The following is a 22,975-nucleotide window of genomic DNA, read 5'->3' on the forward strand; positions in this document are numbered from 1 at the left end:
GTGCTCAGCTCGCAAAGCTTATCCACACGGAGCTGACTGTACCCATTACGCAGACCTTCCTCTGGTCGGACTCAACCACAGTGCTACAGTGGCTGAGATCTGAATCATGCCGTTACAAGGTCTTTGTTGGTACGTGTGTGGCAGAAATTCAAACTCTGACTGAAGCATCTAACTGGAGATATGTCAACTCAGCAAGAAATCCAGCAGATGACATAACGCGTGGCCTACGGCTTTCAGATTTGACTCATCATCACAGGTGGTCAAGTGGCCCAGATTTTCTTTGTCAGCCTCCTGACCAATGACCAACCCTGCCCACAGCAACAGAAGCTGAGCCTGATAAAACTGAGCTCAAGATGTCCGCGCTGATATTCCCGGCATCAGAGGTACAGAACCCAGACATTCCTGATCCGATTCAGTTCCATACCTGGAAGGATTTAGTCCAGGCTACTGTCACTTCTATTCATGGGGCGGCTGCTTCCGGTGATGGTCAAACTGTGGACGCAGTTGCCTACATCTCAGCAGAGACGTCATTCTTGGCTCGAGCTTAGCAAGACTCCTTCCCTGATGAGTTAAAGGCTCTCAAGGCAGGTCGACCCATTCCAGGCGACACTCGTTTGATCACACTCTCACCTGAATATGACGAAACTACAGGACTACTGCGTAGCGGAGGTAGACCGCGACATGCAACTGATCTAGAAATTGACATGATCCATCCAGTTATTCTGGACCCAGTGCACCAGATAACTAAGCTACTGATCCAGGACTTCCATCACAAGCTTCTCCATCCAGGACCTGAACGGGTGTTAGCTGAGATGCGACTGGGTACTGCAAGGCCGAGAGGCAATTCGTAGACATCAGCGCACCTGCAGAGATTGCCAGTTCTGGCGGGCCAAGCCAGATATTCCTAAAATGGCAGATCTCCCACCGTCTAGGCTGCGCATTTATAAGCCACCATTCTATTCCATAGGGGTGGACTGTTTTGGCCCTTTCAGCATTCGAATTGGCCGCAGAATCGAGAGGCGATGGGGGATTGTGTACAAATGCCTAACTACTAGGTGTGTCCACCTTGACCTACTTGAAAGCCTTGACAAAGATGCCTTCCTACTGTCCTTACGTCGATTCAGAGCCAGGCGGACATGCCATTTGAAGTCCTGTGCGATAATGGCCCCAACTTTGTTGGAGGAAAACAGGAGTTATGGGAAGCCTTCAATGTCGTGGCACCAGAATTGCAAGAGCAGCTGGCAAAACAGAAGATATCCTTTCGGTTTGACCACCCAAGTGCTCCACATTTTGGTGGGGCATGGGAGCGAGATATCAAATCAGTGAAAACAGCACTCAGACTCATCCTAAAAGAGCAGTAAGTGCCAGAACATGTTCTGGCATCCGTTCTTGCTGAGGTAGAAGGGATTTTAAATGCAAAACCACTCGGATATGGTTCAACCGACGCTGCCAACCCTAACACCATTACACCTCATATCTTGCTTATGGGACGGCATGACTCCTCACTGCCACAAGCCTTGAATGATTCCAGCAGTATTTTGGGGACACGGCGATGGAGGCACAGCCAGGTGCTAACGAACCAACTTCTGGTCAACCTTCATCCGATGCTACCGGCCAAACCTCCAGAGGCAAACAAAATGGCAAACCGATGGACATCAGCTTACGGTGGACCAGGTAATACTAATAGTCGATCCTCAACTTCCATGAGTGCTCTGGCTAGTTGGCAAAGTAAGTGATCCGGTCAGCATCTGTCTAGGTCAATAACAAAACCTATGTCTGGCCTGTGGCCCGGCTAATCCGACTACCGGAGATCAGTGATTCAGAGGATAACGCCAACTGATGGTCTTTCTCAGATGTTTCAAATGTCAGTGGCGACATTTGGGGGCGGCTGTGTGAGAAAGCCCTACTGGTCAAGGTAGAAGAGAACCATCTACTGGCATACAGAAGAAAAACAACATCTGTCGAACTTGTCCAAACACGCCCCTTACACTCGTGAGCAGCAGAAAAGCAGTTGCCAGAGGTGCGAGGCTGTAAGGATTCACTGTGTGTTTTCCCTCTCTTTGTGTGCGTTCTTGAGGAAATGTTAGTTGTTTCTGCTTCTCATTTATCAATAATTTGGTGATTTCTTTCATATTATAAGATTTATATGGCAACATGCTGTGGAAGTTTGTTAGTTGAATATCTGTCTTTAGTTCTGCTTCTATGAACAATTCAGCTAAATTTGAGTGTTTAAAGAGGATAATTGGCTTTATTAATGCTTATGTTACTTACCTCATTGGTGAATTTATATTATGTGATCATACAGCAGTTTGTTTAGTAAATGTGTAAGCTTTGCTGACTGTCATACAGACTTTGTGGTAACACATTTTACATCTTTGTTTCGTTTCCAGACCACACACACACACACACAGACACACATCATCCTACACACACGGATGAAAGCAATAGCTGCTGTAGTTCATCATCTCCCAACCTTGTTCAATAAAAGAAGAAAGTTCAGTCTCTCTCTCCAAGTGCCGTGATTCTCTGACCAGAATCCTAGTCAACAATCTGGCGCTTCAACCAGAAATCTTTCAGCGAGGCTCGACCCCCTCGCACATCTGGTCCTTCGAGCCGGATTGAGTGCATCCAAAGAAGATCATGGACAGCATCAGAAACATCTGAGCACCGGAGCCGTCCACAGAGGGACCACTGCTTACCTGCTTATTTGGATGACTACCAAGTTGGATTCCAGCCACCCAGGCGCTCAGCTCCACCTGTCGCTGTTTCCTGCTCCAACAGCCACTAAAGCAACAAATCGAGCAGTTAATGGAATCAGAGTTCATACATCCACAGCAGATCGAGTAGGCGCACAAGGTTCTCTGTTGGGACATATCCCACTCAGGGTCTCTCAGCTGCTCAAGCTGCAATCTTGGAGGAGAGAATAAAGCAGCTGGAGTTAGAAGATATCTGTCGACTAATCACGGATGAGGCACAAGCTGATCTGGAGTGTAAACGACTGGATGAACAAGCCAAGGAAGCACAGCGGCGTCAAGAGGAGGCACTCAAAGCCAGAGAAGCACTCACTAAGCAGCTTGAACGACAACAGCGCTTAGCACGAGCTGAACAGGACCTTGAGATTGACAAGCTCTGTTCTTCATTGCTTTCTCATGGTCAGGCACCTTCACCCTCTGACAAGTTGAACCCTTTCATCGACTTGCCAACGCCAGTGCAGGGTAGACAGGCCGATTCAATAGCATCCACCTCCAAGTCATCACTGTCAACCCAGTTGCTTCCACCACAAGCTCCTGCTGTGCTCAGTCCTTCCCCACAATTGACCCAAAAGGTCATCCTAGTCTCTATAGTTACAACTACTGGACCACCGCCAATGCTGCAACCTGCTTCCGTTCCAGCAACTTCTGCTTCTTCGGCATTCCCAACAACACCGCTTCAGAGTGTAGCATCCACTCAACCCAAGTCTGTGAATTTACAACCATCGTCAGGGTTTATATCTGCCCCCTCGATGCATCCTTCTCCACATCTGTCAGCCCATCTCATCAATTCAACACTTCTGGTACATCCAACACCACAGGTGGCATTGTTTCCTGAGTTACTTACCTCATTGGTGAATTTATGTTATGTGATCATACAGCAGTTTGTTTAGTGAATGTGTAAGCTTTGCTGAATGTCATACAGACTTTGTGGTAACACATTTTATATCTTTGTTTCGTTTCCAGACCACACACACACAGACACACATCATCCTACACACACGGATGAAAGCAATAGCTGCTGTAATTCATCATCTCCCAACCTTGTTCAATAAAAGAAGAAAGTTCAGTCTCTCTCTCCAAGTGCCGTGATTCTCTGACCGGAATCCTAGTCCATAATCTGCCGCCTCAACCAGAAATCTTTCAGCGAGGCTCGACCCCCTCGCACAACCATTGTTCATTCCCCTCCTGGAATCGAATCCTAGTGGTAATCTTTCACCTTACCGGGTTACGGCAGGACGCGTGTGTGGCTCTCTGCAGATACAACTATCTTCAAATGACTTAAAAAGTTGATTTTCTCCAAAAAAGAGAGCTGACGATGCCCCCCAAGAAAAGCCAGGACTACGAAGACCTTAAAAAGATTCTTGATGATATCAAAGCTACGCTTTTTTTCCTTTATGGAGCAAGTGTCCGCTAAGCTAACGCCATTTACGGAGACGATGGAAGAGTTCCGAAGATTTCGGGCTCAAAACGAGCAACGAGAAAACCGGGTCGACATTCTGGAGAAAAGACTGGACGATGTGGAACAACAAGTAAGGATGAATAATATCATTCTCACTGGAGTACCAATCAAACCTCGAGCAGAGCTGAATTAAGCAGGAGCTAGCACTGCTAATGCTAGCGCTAGCGTTGCTAGCAGTGCTGAAGCGGCGAGCGGTGGAGAATCTCTGGAACAGTAAATACATTCATTTCTCACATCTAAAGGGATTTCCCTGGATCTCAATACCATCGAGACCTGCCACCCGCTCCCCAGGAGAATGGAGATGGATAAACCAGTGATCCTCATCAGGTTTGTGAATCAAAAACACAAGCTAGCTCTGATGAATCAACGTAAAAATCTCAGAGGTTCCGCTGTTTATCTGAACGACCATCTGACCAGAAGGAATGCTGAAATCTCCAAACGTGCACGGCTTCTAAGGAAGTGTAAGCAGATTGAGAACACTTGGGTTAAAGGCTGCAGGATTTACGTCAAACCACTCGGTCCACCGGACCGGTCCAAGGTTCTGGTTGTGAACACCATGAAGGACTTTGACAAGTGTCTTATCACGGTTGTCTGAAACAACATGGAGTAATAAACCAAAGAGCCAAATAATTTCAAGAAATATGACACCTGGTTTCCTCACTTTCTCCATACGTCTGACGTCACCTGAATAACAGCAGAGAGTTCTCAACTTTCACCGTCACTGATATCAGCTGAAGAAGGATATGGACCTGAATCTAATGTCTGCAGACATAACATCGAAGAGAACTATAAACTGTTTAAACCCAGAAGAACGGCTGTTATCAGTGAAAGAAAAAATGCCAACCTTGGACAATCGACAGATTATGGACCCTTTTTATTTTCCCTTACAGCATTACTTTATAATAAAAAAAAGAGAGAGAAAAATACAAAAAAAGTAAAACAAATGATTATTCACTTATTGAAAATGGTTAAATTGATCGACGTTAATGATATTACTTCACTTGCTCCAAAAATTGATAAATTGATTCAAAAATCTTTCCTAATGTAACATAATTTTGCACATGTTTTTTAACTTTTGATACTTGATGAAATTTTGCTATGATAATTCCTGAAACAGTGTTATGTCTATTTTACTGATATAGTATTATGCATTTGCCATGTTGATTTCTGGAATAGTTATTTTTGCATAATAATTAAGTAATTCATCTTTGTCATGTGCTTTATTGATACTTTATGATTCTTAATTCTGTCTGATAAAAGCTAGGAACCGGATATTGATAAATCATGTAATAAAATGGTTACAGTATAACGGGGTGGGATTATATAAGTTCGCTTCCTTCCACTCCCTTTCAAGCAATATTTATTAATATGTCTAATTATCCTAAGTTTGATTAGTTACTGTATGAATGTATAACTGATGATTATATTTCTTTTGGGTATTATTTCTACTTAATTGCTTGAAATAAACCTTTTCAAATCAAAAACAAACAAACAACCGAGCTACCCAGCCGCCATGAAGCACAGTTTAAGCTGCAAGGTATCACACTTTTACAAAGACTTGGAGGCAGCGCCTGGCGAGTTACGCCACAATTTATGTTAGCAACACTTGTTACTAACAAGTGTTGTAGAATGAGTGTGTGTATGTGTGTGTGTGCTACAACCGGTGTGTCTGAGCTTGCGTGGTGCAGGATGGGAGGGGTGAAAGCGTGTGTAAGTGTGTTGAGTGCATACAAGCGCGGCCAGTCGTCGTTTTGGAGTTGTAAAAGTAATAAAGCAAGTTCCTCTACATGAACTAAGACTGGCGCTTTGGCTTACCACGCTCTGAAGGATCTGGGGGTCCGAACAAGGTCGCTGAATCCTGGAAGAAGATCGACTTTCAGTCCATAGATCGCTTTGTCTTCCGACCACGCTCAGAAGACGTAGCAGGAAAGCTTCAATGCATGTCTGCTTGCACTTTTCTTCGAGCTTTCGCAAAAGCCAGCATCATTGACGAAGAGCCGCACAACAACGAGACGAACTCTGACTATGCCGAAAGGGAAGCTGGTGTGTTTGATAGAAATTTAGCCCAGCTGTTCATTTCAGATACAGAAGATGAGGACTTTGATGGATTTTTGGATGCTGATTGATGAGTGAAAAAATGAAAAATAAATCACTCAGTTTTGCTCCCTTTGCCTTTACAAACACACACTGACATGCATGTTTTACCGGTATGTGTTAACGTGCCTGCGCATTTAAACCTGCTGTGCCTTTCGTATGTGTCACATACAGAAAAAGCACCCATGAAACTGTGCCCTATAACCCGGTGCACCCTATGGTCATGAAAATGTGATACTGAAATGTTTAAATAATATTTAATAAGCTATTGATTTTTTTTAGTTGATCTGCAATGTGTAGCAATAACTACTGGTTTAATGTGATAATGTGTTGATTATTGATTATTACATCAATAATTATTACATATTTTTACCGTTACTGTTTACAGAAATCAAAAATGACTGTTTTCTGAAGATAATCATTACTAGACACTAGATTTTGCTACTTGAAAAGAATCTATCGGATCAGAACCGGATTACAAAAACTTTAAAACTATAAAATGAGAAACTCAGTAGGGGTAGGATTATATAAGATCACTTCTTCCCACTCATTTTCAAGCAATAAATGAAGCTCTACTTGACTTTAGTTAATGATCACTGTATTTAATCAAGCAGATGTAATGTAAGCATTTTTTTTTGTTTTATTTTCATCATTTCTGTAAATCTGTGTACATTCTTTTTTGCTTTGACTACAGTTGAAACAAATCAATCAACCAATCAATCAACAAATCAATCAATCAACCAATCAATCATTATAAAAAAATTCTGACCTAATCTTTGTTGTATTGGGAGAATACTGTCAGCTCGAATGAAACCTTTCCTTGTGTTGTGTTTAAACAATCCTATTTTTGTTCCAATGTTTTCATGAGAAAAAATGGTTTTAAATTAATCTATTAATCACTGGCCTATTCTATGATCATTATGTTGGGGGGGGGGGGGGGGGGGGGTTAATCTGTGGAAAGGATGCAAAATGATGATGAAAATGTCAGTTATTGTGTTCCTCTGAAAATTGTTCTTCCAAAATTAAGAAACTCTTTTGGTGTATCACCTCATTTTGTGTGTTCATTCTTTAGTAACTTGACTAGTTTTCAGAGTGAATTGTTCCCTCCACAGATTCGCCATTGGATTCTGGTCTGGGCTTTGACTTGGCCGTTCTAACACCTGGATATGTTTATTTGTGAACCATCCATTGTAGATTTTGCTTCATGTTGTGGATCATTGTCTTCCTGGAAGACAAATCTCCGTCCCAGTCTCAGCTCTTTTGCAGACTCCATCAGGTTGTCTTCCAGAATGGTCCTGCATTTGGCTCCATCCATCTTCCCAACAATTCTAACCATCCTCCCTGTCCCTGCTGAAGAAAAGCAGCCTAAACCATGATGCTGCCACCACCATGTTTGACAGTGTTGGGATGGTGTGTTCAGGGTTATGTGCTGTGTTGGTTTTATGACAAACATATTGTTGCATCGTTGCCAAAAAAATTGATATTCGTGTTTGGTGCTGACCATCTCTGTGTCCACTGTTGAGCTGCCATTTTCGGCTCTAAAGATATTTAAACCTACGCAGAAACACAACTGGACAGACTGGGCTCTCAGCAACGATCTTGACGGAATAGAAAAGGACTTGTTGATGGAACTGAAGATGATAATCTACATTACAGGGTGATGGAACTGTTCAGGAAAGAGAAGAAGATGCATTGAGTCTTCAAATAATTTGATTTTTTGGATGAGTGAAATGATAAATATCTTAGAAAATAATAATCTAGTTGTATGTGTTTTTTTGCTGGCTGTAGTTGCACAGTGAGAATGGTTTACTGTTTTATTTATACAGTTTATTTAGAGGCATAAAATGGTTAATGAGGGGTTGAGTGATTCAGAGGTAGCACTATTAAAGGCCCAGATGTGTGATGCACGGTCTGTGACAAAAAAAGGTTACCGCCCCCAAGTGACAAAAACACCCTAAACAATGCTCAACGCAAACCGAGCGAGCGCGCAGGATCACCGATCAGGATTGCTGCTTAGGATCGCCGCTGTTAGGATTGCAGCCATGTAGTTGTAAAATGTGGGGTCACTCGGTTAACATTGCGCTTGTACGGTTGTAAGGTTCGCTCACTTAGTTCCTGAATGCACTGGCTCAGTTATCTTTGCGCTCATACAATTAATGGCAGCCATGACATGCCATCATCATTCCTCAGATGATGAAAACAAAGACGTTTATGGAAGCTGTACTGTATATGGCTCATGATCAATGTACAGCAGATCAATGGATGAGTATTTTTCCACTGTTAAAAAAACAATCAAATCAATCTTAATTCTCATACAAAAGGTAACAGAAATTTCTCTACACCAAAAAAATTGTGATTAAAAAAAGAACAATAGAATTGAATCCCACCCACCACCCACATACACACACAGATACATACTCCCACACAAAACCTTCAACTCCCTAAACCGATGCAAATAGACATTGGGTAACAGGCTGCGTATGGAAAAAAGTTGGCTTTCGGAAATGCTTGCACTTGGGATCTCCTCCTCCATGGACAACCCCATAGTCAGCCAAGTGCAGCATCACAGACGGGGACCCGCCTCACTACAGCAGAGCAGGGATGCAGGTTCCAGCACTCAGGTCCTGGTCAGGTCATGAGGTTGTTGGAGAGAATCCAGCTACTGTTGCATGAGGGTGGGGTTCACCCTGACCAGGTTTCCAGTCTGTTACAGGGCAACATACCTACACCACCATGCACCACTTCATTTATTCTATTCTTCATGATTTAATTGTTTTTTATTAATGTCTTGTAAAGTAAAATGTTTTTTTAATAAAAGGTATAATTTTTCATGAACAACTGGTGTTGTCAGAGCTTTACAGAATTTCTTCACATGAAGAAACTAAAGAACCTGAACCCGTTTCTTCTTGATGGATCTCAGATCCTACAGTCACTAACATGACCTGCATTTTCTCTGTCTGCTGCAGGACAGCTCCACGTCGCCAGAATCAGACGCTCTTCTTTCCAAAGCAACACAACAACCCACAGTCAGGACTTGATTCTGGTTCATCTTCAGTCACCTGAACATGAAGCAGCGAATAAATTGGAGAGGATGCACCGAGAATTATGTAGAGGAAAGGCATTTAAAGCTGCCTGAGTTGAAGGAGGCTGCTAAAGGATGTCATCTTTTTAACTCGTACATCTACAAAGACAACATCCCAGCATATCCTCAACCAAAGTTCCAGGTCAGTTTTCTGAAACATGACACATCAAGTGTGGGCTTGAAAGGAATCCGGAAGGATGAAGGCTTTAGGAATCCATATGGTGGATCCATGCGTAAATCCATGCTTTGGTGGAGCCTGCATGTGAGACAGGATGATGTGAAAGATTCTGAGAAGCAGCTCATGAAGGAGACGTACCCTAATATGAACGGGCAGATCGACCTGCCAAGATTCGCGACCTCCCCGGCCTTTTTATCCACATCCCGGTTGGGCAACTTCCGCTTCAGCTTTCCCCTGGATGAGGTGTTAAAGGCCTACAGTCAGCAGGTAAAGCTCTGACCCCCAAATGTTCTGCAAAATTGGCATTTTTTATCATTCCAACTTCTGCTCATGTGCTACCCTCCATCTTCCTGTGGCTATACAAATCCACTTGTACGGTTGGAAAAACCCAGAAAGGAGTGGCCGGGTACAAAAACGTCTTAACTAGGGTTTTACCATGAATGTTTGTTTCTCTCGCTAATCTAGCTAATTTCCAAGCAACTCTTTCGTTTTTCCCACTACCACTTTCCCAACAAGGAGCAATAGCTTTCCTAACCATGTGTTCTACATCTACTCAACCCTGTATTTTCACCCAATAATTAAGCATCAGTTGTTTAATTCTGAGATTCAATGGGAGTTCCCCCATTTCAACTTGTAATGATACAGCAGGAGTTGACCTCATAGCCCCAGTACATATTCTCAACGCCTGATTTTGGATGACTTCTACCTTATGCAACAGCGTTTTGCAAGCTGTATTGTAAACAATAAATCCATAATCTGCGACTGACCTAATCATTGTAACATATATTTGTTTTAAAGCCTGTGCACTAGCTCCCCACCCAATGCCTTTCAAGCATCTCATTATAATTATGACTTTATCTCCCTACTATTCTATCAATGTTCTCTCTCCATTTCAACTTTGTATGAAATATAACTCCCAGATACCTAAAACTATGCACTTGCTCCATTACTTCTCCATATAATTTTAAGTTCAAACCATGCATTTTGTTTTAGCCACTGAAAATTTGAATCCCCAATCACAGCACAAATTTTCCGCCTCTGTAATAGCGTCTTGTATTTACAGAACGAATATTCCGTCCCCTCTTCCACTGTCAAGGATTTGAATTTGGACACAAAAGCAGGACGGCAGAAGTTCGAATCAAAAAGGATCTTTTAATCCAAGGAAGGCTCTTAAGCTCGTAAAGACCGAGGTAAAACAAGTAGAACGATCCGGTGACAAGTGAAACCAAAACAGGAGCTTATATACACACACATAAATGAAAACAGGTGGGTAAACAGGTGCCGGTGAAGACCGGGGTAAGTTACCTAAAGAACCAACAGAAGACAGAACATGAGTTAACAAAATAAAAGCCTGAAACCCGGAAGTGAGACAAAGATGAACCGCCCTGGCCCCGGCTCCTGACATCCACAAGCCTCCGTCATCTGCAAACAGTGATTTCCCAAATCTGCATCCAATGGAATTAAAGATATAATTAATCATAATTGAAAACAGCACAAGGCTAATCACACTTCCTTGTGGGGTTCCATTACCCACTGTGTATCTATTAGAAAAAGACTTTCCTGTTCTAACTTGAACATATCTATCAAATAAAAATCCCTTAATCCAATTACAAATTCGTCCATTAAGTCCTAACCTACCTAATTTTATCAATAAACCCTCTTTCCAGACCATATCATTGGCCTTTTCTACATAAATCACACCAGATTCTATTATACATGTCCAATAATCTCAACTTCATTTTCCTACCTAAATGCTTTAGCATAACATAACTTACACCATCCCTACCTGGTGATGTAATTCTAGATTTATGTAGTACTAGATCCAATTCAAAGTATGTGAACGGAGCATTCATAGCTGTCAAACAAGTGTTACCATCAAATTTCTTGTTGTGCCGTTCCCTAATTTCATCTATCCTCCCTTTCCTATATACCGACAAATTCTCATTACTCATTACTTTGACTTCTCGCAAAGGTTTTAGCCAACATTTCAGCTATATCCGTATCCGATATTGCTAGGTCATCACCCATTTTTAATACTGGATATTGTAACTCTCTCCTTATACCCTTCATTTTCCTAATCATTCCCCAAACCGTACTAACCGGAGTTGTTGGATCAATTGTATCACAAAAACCCCTCCAGTACTCCCTTTTCTCCTTTTTAATAATCCTTCTTGCCTGTGCACAAAGTCTCTTAAAGTTCAATAGGTTCTCATATGTGTGAGTCCGTTTTAAGAGTTTCAAACCCTTATTCCTAATTTTAACTGCTATCTTGCAGTCTTCAGTCCACCATGGAATATTTCTCCTCATCATAGTTGCTTTACTTTTTGGAATTGTCAGTTCCGCCGCTGAAAGTATTACGTTTCTAATTTTCTTTTCCAGCAGTACCATCCATACTAATGTTTGAATATTCCTCCTCACACATATAAGTAAAGTCATCCCATTTTGCTTTATGAAAAAGCCATCTTCCTCCCTTTTCATTACTTGATGGTTCCCTATCTCCACCAACCCTAGAGAAAACAGGATACTGGTCACTCCCCATTGTGCTGTTGTGTACATCCCACTCACAACACCCTGCCAAGACATGTGAAACAGAAGTTAGATCTAAAGCTGACAAGTTCCCTGTCCAAACATCTATTCTTGTTCATCCATCAAATCCTCCAATACCACACCATTAGCATCTGTCACCCCCCCCCCCCCCCCCCATGATGTGCTATGTGCATTAAAATCCCCACAAACAATGACACATTGACCAGAAGAATAATTGATTTTTTTGATTTTTCTTCTTGTGTTCCTATTTTAATCACCCTGTAATAGAAAATGTTTTTAATAAAGGTTGCACAACCACCTCCCCCTCCCTCTGCTCTATCACTCCGGCTTCCTGTGTATTGGGAAAGTTTAAAATCTAAATTTGGCCTTAACCATGTCTCTTACATAGTTTATCTGGTTTTTGATCCAAGTCATCTATACCATTTTTAAATTCCTGTCCCCTCGCCAATAACCTCCTTGCATTCCACTGCAATATAACAACCATTTACTATCCCACACTTTCCACCTCCTGACTAGATTGGGCGCTAAGGTTGTTCCGAAACTCTTCCAATGTTAACTCGTTGATGTCCAAATGCTTCGCCACCGCTTTCACAATGATTTGTATTCTTTCCATTTTCAACTTAGTTTCCATCGTGGCATTTATAACTCCAGCAACAAGCCTGAGCAGTTCTGTCCTGTATACTATTTGACACCTCGTGTATGACTCCTGTCTGTGTATCAAAACCTTTACCAACCATTTTGACTACATCTGCATATGACATTCTATGCAGTACTCTTGTTTTTTGAATATGGACTTCTCTTCTCATGACCTGACAGCCTGCATATGCAGCACTATGACCCCCCCCCCCCACAATTCTAACCCTTTGGTTTCAACTTGTTGCCACAGGACTCATAGCTGTGATCTTCTCCACACCTGGGACACCTTTGCTTGCCTTTACATACAGCAGCAGTGTGTCCAAATCTCTGGCAGTGAAAACATCTAAAGGGTTTAGGAAGGTATTCCCTCACAGTGTATGACACGTTTCCCAGGGACAGGCTCCTTCCCATAAACTCCAACATTAACCTCTTAGAATCCCTCCTCACACCATCCCGAAAAACACTTAATCTCCTTGCTTCTCTTATTTCTGCCCCTACCACAGCTGGAGTACCAAACACCACCACATCATTGTATTTTGTTCCTACAACACACTGTCTGTTCAGTAGGCCTCTTATTGAGACTAATTTAGAAGAACTTCTCCATCTTCTTCCTCAGTTCTGTGCTGGTGGTCAGCCGGTCATGCGGGTCTTTGAGACGGTCCTGTACAAACAGGAAATTATGTACTCAGTGTTGGTCCACAGTCCAAATGGTCCAGAGGACTTCTCCCGGTATCCTTTGTTGGCTGAAGACCAGAACGCCGTCTGCTTCTTCAAAGACGGCAGATTCATCTGGAGGTCAGAGGCCATGTGTGAGACGCACAGGTGAGCCTGAGGAACAGCAGCAAATACAGAGATTTTGTGTGTAATTAAAACATGATATCAGGAAAAAGAAGTTTTTGAGCCTTTGTCTCTGTTTTTTTCTGTCCCCCCCAAATGTTAAATATAAAGATTATCCATGCATTTTCTAAGTCCTTTCAGGGTCACAGGGTTGCTGGAGCCTATCCCAACCTCTTTTTGGTAAAAGCGCAGTACATCCTTAATACGTCACCAGTTCATTGCAAGGCTTTTAAAATCCTCTCAAAGCTAATTTCTTCTCATCTCTGTATTTTATGAAAGTCAAAGGTTCTTTAGAATTTCACAAATTTTTGAGATGAACTTCAAATGTATTTTCTATTCATCTCCCACTGTGGAAAAAAACTGAAATATTCTTAAATTGATAAACTCTACAGCAATGTTTTCTCAAATGACTGTAAAGTTTATTGCTTCCATGTTACAGCTGCTTTGCTTTGGGACCTGTATTGAGAAGAGATTTGGTTTAGAATGAAAGACAGTAAACAGCAATCTAAATTCTTTTAGCAAACAATCATACTTCAAACTGGACACATTTGAGGTAAAAGTAGGTAAAAGAAGGTAAAAGAACAAAAATCATGTATCATGTACTTAAAGTTCCACTCCAGCTACATTTTTTTAGATATGTTTGAAAGTGTGGTTCAGATTGTACAATTTTTAGCTAAATTTAAAAAGCCTGTGTCTTTTGCAACTCCTGAGCAGCAGGTTTTCATTAGAATTTCACTTCTGGGTCGTGGGCAGGACTGTTGGTGCAGAAGTAACTAACCCCCTTAAATCCTTCGCTTACACTCTCCTGCTAGCTATTCAGACCCTCAGATAGAAGTACTGCTTACAGAACAGAAAAGAACTGTCCTGAATGGTGCTCTTCATCTTCACTGTCATCGGGCAAGCAGCGATCCCCCTGGCTCCCTGAGCTAACGTTGAGAAAATAAAAGACCCTCCCACCAGAACGTGATGACGTCATGACGCTTCTTGAGTGCTCCTAACATTTTTGAGTGCAAGACACAAATAAGCTTTAAAATATTGATCACTGTTGAGTTAAATTTGAATAAATGTTAATAGAGCTTAATGCTTTATAGTAATGCTTTATAAGTAAAAAATTACATTTAAGTTGTGTAACATTAATAATTATGAGCCAACACAGCTGTTTTGGTTTACAGTGTGCACTACACATGCACACCTGAATTACATCATATTTTTTGATTTTTGGAGGACGGCCCATAAATCTGTGCTACCTCTTTCATCTTGTGGTTACTGGGCTGTTTTTTGACGTTTTTGTGACTTTAGGTTGAATTAAATTGTACGCTTATTGAAGCTAATGCAATGCTGCACTTGTCAACTTAGCTCCAGACTTTTAGGAGAGCTCCCTGCTGAACTTCTGGTTCTTGAAAGATGTTTTTAACACTGCACCATAACTCTGCTGCAGATCTGTGTCTACACAGTGCCTCTCTCTGCTCGGTGAACATTTCAACATCCGCGCTCACATCTTTCAATCCGACCGATGTCAACACGGCAGAGTGTCAATGAAACCTTGGCTGAACAGTTCAGTTCCAGCGTAAATTCAAGTTCTGCGCCACGCTCACATCGTTGGGTTTGAAAGACCTCGCGATTTTTGAAAAGCTGACTGCACGGACAGAAGCACTGTGTAGGCACTGATCTGAAGCAGATCTTCTGGATGATCTCCATACAGCTCATTAATGACAGCCGCACATGTTTCTTTCACTCCACCTGCACACGACACCATACTACGTATACATTTTAACCCATAAAACTGTCATACCCCCTGTGAGTCTAACCTACCATGCTGTGTTTACAACCCAACTTCCAAACCATTAGGTCATTCATATAGTGTTACGATAGAAGGTTGAGGAAGTACCCAGGTGCAGAGAGGATGCAGGAGGTTCCAGGAAACAGGATCTTTAATAACTAAATGAAACAAACCAAAATACCACTGCTGAGCAGGACTGGAAAACTCGAAAACCTGAATCACTAGAAAGACACTGAAACAGGGAACATCAAAACTATGCAGCAGCACAGGAGGAAGGGAAAGACAGGACTTAAATACATACAGATAAACGAGACACAGGTGGAAACACTCAGGGCAGATGGGGACCAAAAGCTAAACTCAACACAACAACAAAACAGGAAACTTAACAAAATAAAACAGGAACTGAACTCAAAATCTGACAGAAACAAAAGAGAACCAGAACACAAAGGTAAAGAAACTAAAACCGTGACATTTAGCCCTACAGTAGGTAAGATTATCTGATAATGTAGGACATTTCAATAGCTATTTCTATCATTTTGTGCTACGAGAAGGAAGAATTTCACGAGGTAAGACAGATTGTAAGAACACCACCAGGCGTTAAGGGAGAACAGCTGCGTCCAACTCTTCGTCTGGGTCCCAATCGAAGAGGCACTGCGGGGCGACCCTGGCCTCAATACACACCCCTGGGGGCCTTAGTGGTCCTCCACCTCTAGCAGCTTTCCAATGGCAGAAAGAATTTGAGCTCAGTGTATTTAAGCACGTATCGTGCAGCTATGTATGGATCAGAGGATGTTCGATGAGCTGCTATGCATGTCAATCAAGTTACGTACTGACGAGAGGATGATGATGTGCTGACAGTTTAAAAAAAGTATTTTCATTTTTTTGGTTATTTGTCTTTGATGGTCCGATATCTACCCACATGTTCTTCATCGTGATCAACAGATGTTATGAGCATCCCTGGTGTGAGGAGTCATGATATGTCAAAGGGAAATGTAGGTTTTGACAGAGACATCTCCTGCGTTAAAGGTATAAAATTTAAATAAAAAGGATACCTGTTAGGGTCGCCTTTTAAATTAGTAATTTTAAACAACAACAAATAAAATTCAACCGAACTGTGGGGTTGGGGGTATGTGACATGAACTTCCAGTTCCAGTAAAGGGCTTCTGGTTCCGGCTAATGATGTCTGTGCTACCTTGTTGTCTGCAGCCAGGTCCTCTTAAACAAATGGCCTTCAAGCATCTTTGCAACAGAGGGGAAATACTGAATCTTTTTTTTTCCACCAAAGCATAATGTTTAACAAATACATTCTGTTAATTCTTCTTTTATACGTTTTTCTTTCTGACAGATTCAAGCTAATCCAAAACGACAACAACTTAACAGTTGAGGAGATCCCTCAGAAACTCGCACCTTATTATGTCTGGGACAACGTTGCCATCGCTTTCCACGTCAGGCAAATGGTACCTTCACTGTCAAAGCTGCATCTCCATGCCTCTGAACTCTCAGCCTGCAGTTTTCCTCATTCCAGCTCCAGACTAACAAACTACAATCATTCTGCTTACCTCTAACTGAACATCCTGCTGCTCTGCATTCATCTCCTTCAAAGCTTCATTTCTGCAGCTTCTCTTCTCTGTACAGAAGACTAGAACCCTCAAGAACAGCTGTCCTTGTCACAGCTGGACTTAGCTGACCTCAAACTGTTGCAAAATCATGTTGAATCATCAGGGTTCACATGAACTTGTAATACTTGTTAACAAGTATTACACACCCTTATGCTGCAAAAAACCTGTGAAACCTCAGGTGTTCAGTTTCATCCAATGGTAAATGATCAGCTGTCATGACTCTCCAATCATTTGTGAAAACCAGTTGGTATAAATATTCCACAGCCAGCTGTGAAGGACAGGAACTGACCTTTTTGCTCGATAATTAAAATGGAGAACATTTGAACAAACCTCCAATAAAACCCTGAAGCAGGTCTGCCTGGTCCTGGTTCTCCACCTGTCTGTGCTTCAGCTGGTTAGCAGAATCATCTGGTTTCAGGTTCTGAGTGATTGAAAGCTTTTCAACATGAGATTTAAACTTTGTTTCTACTGCTGTTAACAGAATTACAGAAAACGTCTGAATAAAACAGTTTGTCTTGTTAAAATAAAAGTGAAGCTAACTAAAGCCTTTATTTTGAAAAGGTGCTGAAGTTTGATGTGAATCAACTCAGGCAGAACCTGAAGTCCTGTAAACGAGACTCTGTGAATTACAACCGGAGTGAAAATCTGCGTGCTGAAAATGCTAAAGCAGTGATCAGGAACTTATGGCTATAAGTCCCTGATCGGTAGAAGAGGATGTGCCTTGTCCCTCTAGGTAAGGAAGCTAACAGAGGAGCTCCGCCCCCACGGCATTTTAAACAGTGGGGGCCAGCCTATTTGTTTCTTCACCTTCTTGATTCCTTATTCTGCTGCTATGTAACCCATCCATCCATCCATCCATCCATCCATCCATCCATCCATCCATCCATCCATCCATCCATCCATCCATCCATCCATCCATTTTCTCAACCTGCTGTATCTCGTCTGTGGAACCCTACCTGTGGGGTGAAGGCTTGGTGCACACAATCACACACACTCACATTCACACCTTGAGACAGATTAAAGTCACCACTCAACCTATGAAGCCTGTCTTAACACAGAAAAGCCCCGGCCAGGATTTGAACCGGTGGTAACTACTGCGCCACCGTGAAGCCCTGTTAAAAAAGCTGAAAAACTAAAAAACAACACCAGAAAACTTTTAAAAATAAACTGTAATTGTTGGTTTTTCCTGGTTTGTAAATTACGGGTTAATAAAGCTGAACGTGACCATCAGATACAGGATTTATTTATGTCACACTTTTGCAGGTGTAACTATAAGTGATGAGTGTTGCTCATTAGGATGCAGAAAGCTTTGGCTGAGCATGATTTGTGCAGATAACAATGACAACAACTTTAAAGTGACCTGAGAGGTTCATGAGAGGTCAACAACTAACCCAAAGATCCAACATTTACTGGTGGATTTCATGGATCCGCTGAGGGAAGAGTTAGTCTTCATGTTTACAGTCAGCTGAACAGTGGTGGTCGTTCTGTCATCAAAGCTTTTTTTACTCCGATTACCAAGCAGTGAAAAAAAGGTGTTTGTGTTGCTCCTCAGCCTCCGTGCAGCTTCATCCTGTCTGTAGACGTATAGTGAGTGTGGACGGGGTAAACCTGAGTTCTTCCAGACCTGGACATATGTGAGGATGTGATGTTTTCCAACTGTAACATCCCAAACCTCTTCTCTGTGCTGTTTCAGAGACGATGAAGCTGCACTTCCTCAACCCCCCTCCTGAAACCCCCCCTCCTCTGACCAACCTGCAGCTCCTCCCACCTGCGACGTCTTCTGCTCTTAAGCCAATATTTACACTTTCAACTGTTTGCTCTGAAATGCCTGCTGTAGCTACTCCCCCTTTCGTCCCCACCAATCACAGGCCTGTGTCAAGTTGTTGATTATGCTGATGATTCTCTTTCTAAAGATGAATTATAACTAACATGATGAATTTAATTTTGGACAACTTTCCTTCAGTTTTCGTTTGGGTGATTTCTGATCATGTCTGTATGAACTTTTTACACGATCTTTTTAAAGTCAGATGTTTTATGGTTTTACTGCATCTTGGAATCATTAACTGGAGTTCAATATTTTAAGGATTTATTTTAGCAATTGTGATTGTGTGCTGTTTTCTTATTCTTTTAATCTTTTAACCTTTGAGTTAAAATCACAGAGAATCAAAGAAGCACAGAGCCTTCATTCAACGGTCATGTAACACTGGATGAACGGAACTGACTTTATGCATGAATTCATGTAATAAAACAGTTTTTGCTTTCTCTGTGAGTTTTGTTTTTTCTTTTTCCTACAACACCTTAACTTGATAAGTTTTTAACAGTTTCATGAGTCAATCGTTGCATTCAGAGAGACTTCTGCTCCTGTCTGCAGCTATTCTGCTCCAACCATTTCAGCTCTGAAGGTTTTTTCTCCAGATGTTTCAGCTTTTGTCACAGATGTTCATCAGGATGTAAATTCTTAGGACACTTTGGAACACTCCATTGTGTTCATTTCTTGTCATTTTTTCATCCGTTTGTGTTTTTGGATCCTTGTCCTGTTAATAAATCTATGAAGACTAAGATCAAACGTTCTAACACCAGCCTGGAAATTTGGCTGCAGATTTATTGGAGGTCTGTAGACGTCATTCACCGTCACAGGTGTCAATGTTATTACTGAAAACACAAGAAAATATGAAAACACTGGTACAAGAGCCCACAAGAGCTCTCCAGATGCCTGTCCGACCTTCTATGTTATTTAGAATTGGTTGCCCTGGTTACAGAAAGAGTTATGAATCTAACAGATGCAGGGTCTGCTCATCAGTTTGTTTCCCAAACTCCCTCTTCTTTTTCAGGCATCTCCTTCTATTCTGGAGATGTAAAAAAAAAACAATCCCAACACAGCAGCCTTCAATGTGTAGGTCAACAGAGTATGTCAGATGCAGCAAAGCAGCCCAGACCATAATTAAGCCTCCTTCATGTTTCACAGCAGATATAGACTTCAAAAGGTTTTCTCATGCACTTATGTCATGCGTGAAGAGGTGTCACACCCACCAAACCATCCCCTCAAATAACCAAAAGTTGGACATCATGGACAGAAAAGGCTGTTTGGTACAAAAACATTTTTTTTACAGGATGACGAGTCTGAGTCAGAAACTTGGTGATCCTTAACAGCAGTTTTGGTTCAGACCCTCCAGCCGGGCCTCAATGGCTTCAGCTTTTCTTGCACTTCCGGGAACGACCTGGATTTCAAAATAAAGTTTCCGGTAAACCATAGAGAAAGGGGGGGGGGGGGGGGTAAACAATGCAAAGGTCACAAACTGTCATGATTTTAATGAGTCAGTATTTATCATATTAAGTATTTATCGTTATTATTTTTTTAACAACCATTCCCTGGCTTTGCACCACTGACTGTTTATGAGAAGAGTACAGTTCATGCTTTGCACCAAAGTTCCTCTATGACATGTTAGTCCCACATCAACCAGCTTAGATGGTCCACATCTGAGGACTGCATCCCTCTAAGGACGAGGGCTGGGTCCTTCATCGACTGGGTAGACCAGATGTTAGCAGCTGTGAATTCCAACAGTCCAACACAAGGCTCTGCAACCTGAGGCCCTGGAGCCACATGTGACTCTTTCCTCCCTCCATTGTGGCTCTCTGGTGAAAGAAAAAGAAAATGTTATTAATTTTAAAAAAGGACAAATTTATTTGGCGATAAGGCAAATCAAGTAAAACAAAACAGTTGAATAAATGAAACTTTATCCGTACTTACACGCCCAGGAGGCTACAGACTACAGTACCCATAATGCTCCAACAATCAAGTGATGCGACTTCGTCTTAAACTTTTGGTTATGACGAAGTGTTTACAAATCTTTTGACAGATTTTTAAACGCTGTGTACCAGAAAAATGGTTTGAGGTCATTTAGCACAACTAGAATTCCCAGCAGGATAAGGGCCTGGATGCAGCGTATGGTCCAAAATATATGTCTGGGTCACTTCGTTAGATCTAGTTTAATTTTTATTTGTTAGGTTTATGAGTTGATGGTTAAGGAGCACCAACAAATACAAGCTGTAGAGGCCTAGTTGTTTTTTCTGTCATTACTGCTGACATTACATTATGGACGACTACATTTGCTGCCTTTGGATGTGACACGTGACAGAAACTATTTCATATTCACAAAACAGGCTATTTTCTCTTTATATTTGTGTTTTCTTTATGTCAAAAATAAACAACTTAACAACAACTTTCACAATTTGTCATTTTTTTGTACAGTTTTATGTGACACACAAACAGAAGAATACGTTCTTTTGTTTCTATTGATGTTCATTCATGAAGCCAACAGAAATGTTTTTTTTTTTTAACTTTAACAATTGAGGTATCATACACCAGAAACTGCACACCCCGCCCACGGCGCCGGACATCCAGGATTTTGCTGACCGTAAAGGCGGGAGCGCCGTCAATGGTACGGGAGGGTGGCGGGGAAGTGGACGGCGGGCAAAGCGGACACTCGGCGACTGGTTTGACCTGAGAAACGTGGAACGTGGAATGCACCTTGAGGGCTGCCGGCAGAGGCAGCCTGACACAAGTGATGACCCGGTCAATGGTGTAGGGCCCGATGAATTTGGGGGCCAATTTACGGGATGAGGCTTGGAGAGGAATGTTTCGGGCAGATAACCAAACCTTTTGGCCAGGCTGGTAACTGGGACTCACCCCCCTGTGGCGGTTGGCTATCTGGCAGTTGCTCTCCTTAGTGCGAAGGAGAGCCGCCCTTGTCTGCAGCCAGATGTCCCGACACCGTTGGAGGTGGAGCTGGACCGAGGGCACTGCCAGATCCAATTCCTGAGAAGGAAACAAAGGGGGTGAGTAACCCAAGGATGCCTCAAAAGGAGATATGCCTGTGGCGGTGGAAGAATGGGAATTGTGGGCATACTCCACCCACACCAGGTACTTGGACCAGTCAGCTTGATTCTGGGCCGCCAGACACCTGAAAGCCGCTTCCAGTTCTTGGTTCGCCCGTTCTGCCTGTCCATTAGATTGGGGGTGGTAGCCCGATATGAGGCTAATGGTGGCTCCCAGGGCGGAACAGAAAGCCCTCCAAACTTGCGATGTAAATTGAGGTCCACGATCAGACACTATGTCATTGGGAATTCCATGATGACGAAAAACATGATTTATGAGGACGTCTGCCGTTTCCGAGGCTGAAGGCAGCTGAGGCAGGGGGATAAACTGAGCGGCTTTAGAAAAATGATCAATAACAGTCAGGATTAGCGCATGGCCTTGGGACGGTGGTAGTCCGGAGACTAAATCCACCGCAATGTGGGACCAGGGACGGCTGGGCGTGGACAAGGGGAGCAGATGTCCAGAGGGAGGCCGGTTGGAGGTTTTCGAGCGGGCACAGGTGGTACAGGCCGCAATATACCCCTTGACATCGCGCTCCATGGTGGGCCAAAAGAAACGACGCTTGAGTAGTCGGGAGGTATGGTAAACCCCTCCATGGCAGGCAATGCGGGATGTGTGTCCCCATGTGAGGACTTTAGATCTTAGGGCGTCTGGAACTAAAAGAGTGCCCGGAGGACAGGAGATGCCATCAGGAATCTTTCCTTGGGCCTGGAGAACCTTGCTCTCGACCTCCCAGGTAAGATTGGCGATGAAACATGAAGTAGGAAGTATAGGAGAGTCAGAGGTAGTCTTGGAGGTGTTGTATTTGCGAGATAGGGCATCAGGCTTGATGTTGCGGCTGCCAGGACGATAGGTGATTGTGAAATGGAAATGGAATCGATCAAAAAACAAGCACCACCGAGCCTGCCGGGAATTGAATCGTTTGGCACTGCGAAGATAGGCCAGGTTCTTATGATCAGTTAATACTAGGAAAGGTTTTTCTGCTCTCTCCAGCCAGTGACACCATTCTTCTAATACCAATTTTATGGCCAAAAGTTCACGGTTCCCCACGTCATAATTTTGTTCGGCGGGACTTAGTTTTCGTGAAAAAAAAGCACAGGGCTTGAGTTTACCG

At 42.6% G+C, this 22,975-nt stretch overlaps 1 protein-coding gene across 1 annotated transcript in view; it reads left to right on the forward strand.

Moving 5' to 3' along the window:
• Nucleotides 1-19,246, forward strand: part of LOC144981295 (uncharacterized) — a 34,263-nt gene extending 15,017 nt beyond the window's left edge. Inside the window, exons 2-6 of the mRNA XM_023962530.2 lie at nucleotides 9,273-9,833; nucleotides 13,366-13,571; nucleotides 16,712-16,823; nucleotides 17,547-17,718; nucleotides 18,679-19,246. Of these exons, the coding sequence (XP_023818298.1) occupies nucleotides 9,372-9,833; nucleotides 13,366-13,571; nucleotides 16,712-16,823; nucleotides 17,547-17,678 (912 nt within the window). The 5' untranslated portion in view covers nucleotides 9,273-9,371 and the 3' untranslated portion in view covers nucleotides 17,679-17,718; nucleotides 18,679-19,246. The remainder of the gene's footprint in view (nucleotides 1-9,272; nucleotides 9,834-13,365; nucleotides 13,572-16,711; nucleotides 16,824-17,546; nucleotides 17,719-18,678) is intronic.
• Nucleotides 19,247-22,975: the final 3,729 nt, after the last annotated feature.

This window comes from Oryzias latipes, chromosome 14 (assembly GCF_053564925.1).
Source record: "Oryzias latipes strain Hd-rR chromosome 14, Olatipes_Hd-rR_3.1".
In the NCBI taxonomy this organism is placed as follows: domain Eukaryota; kingdom Metazoa; phylum Chordata; class Actinopteri; order Beloniformes; family Adrianichthyidae; genus Oryzias; species Oryzias latipes.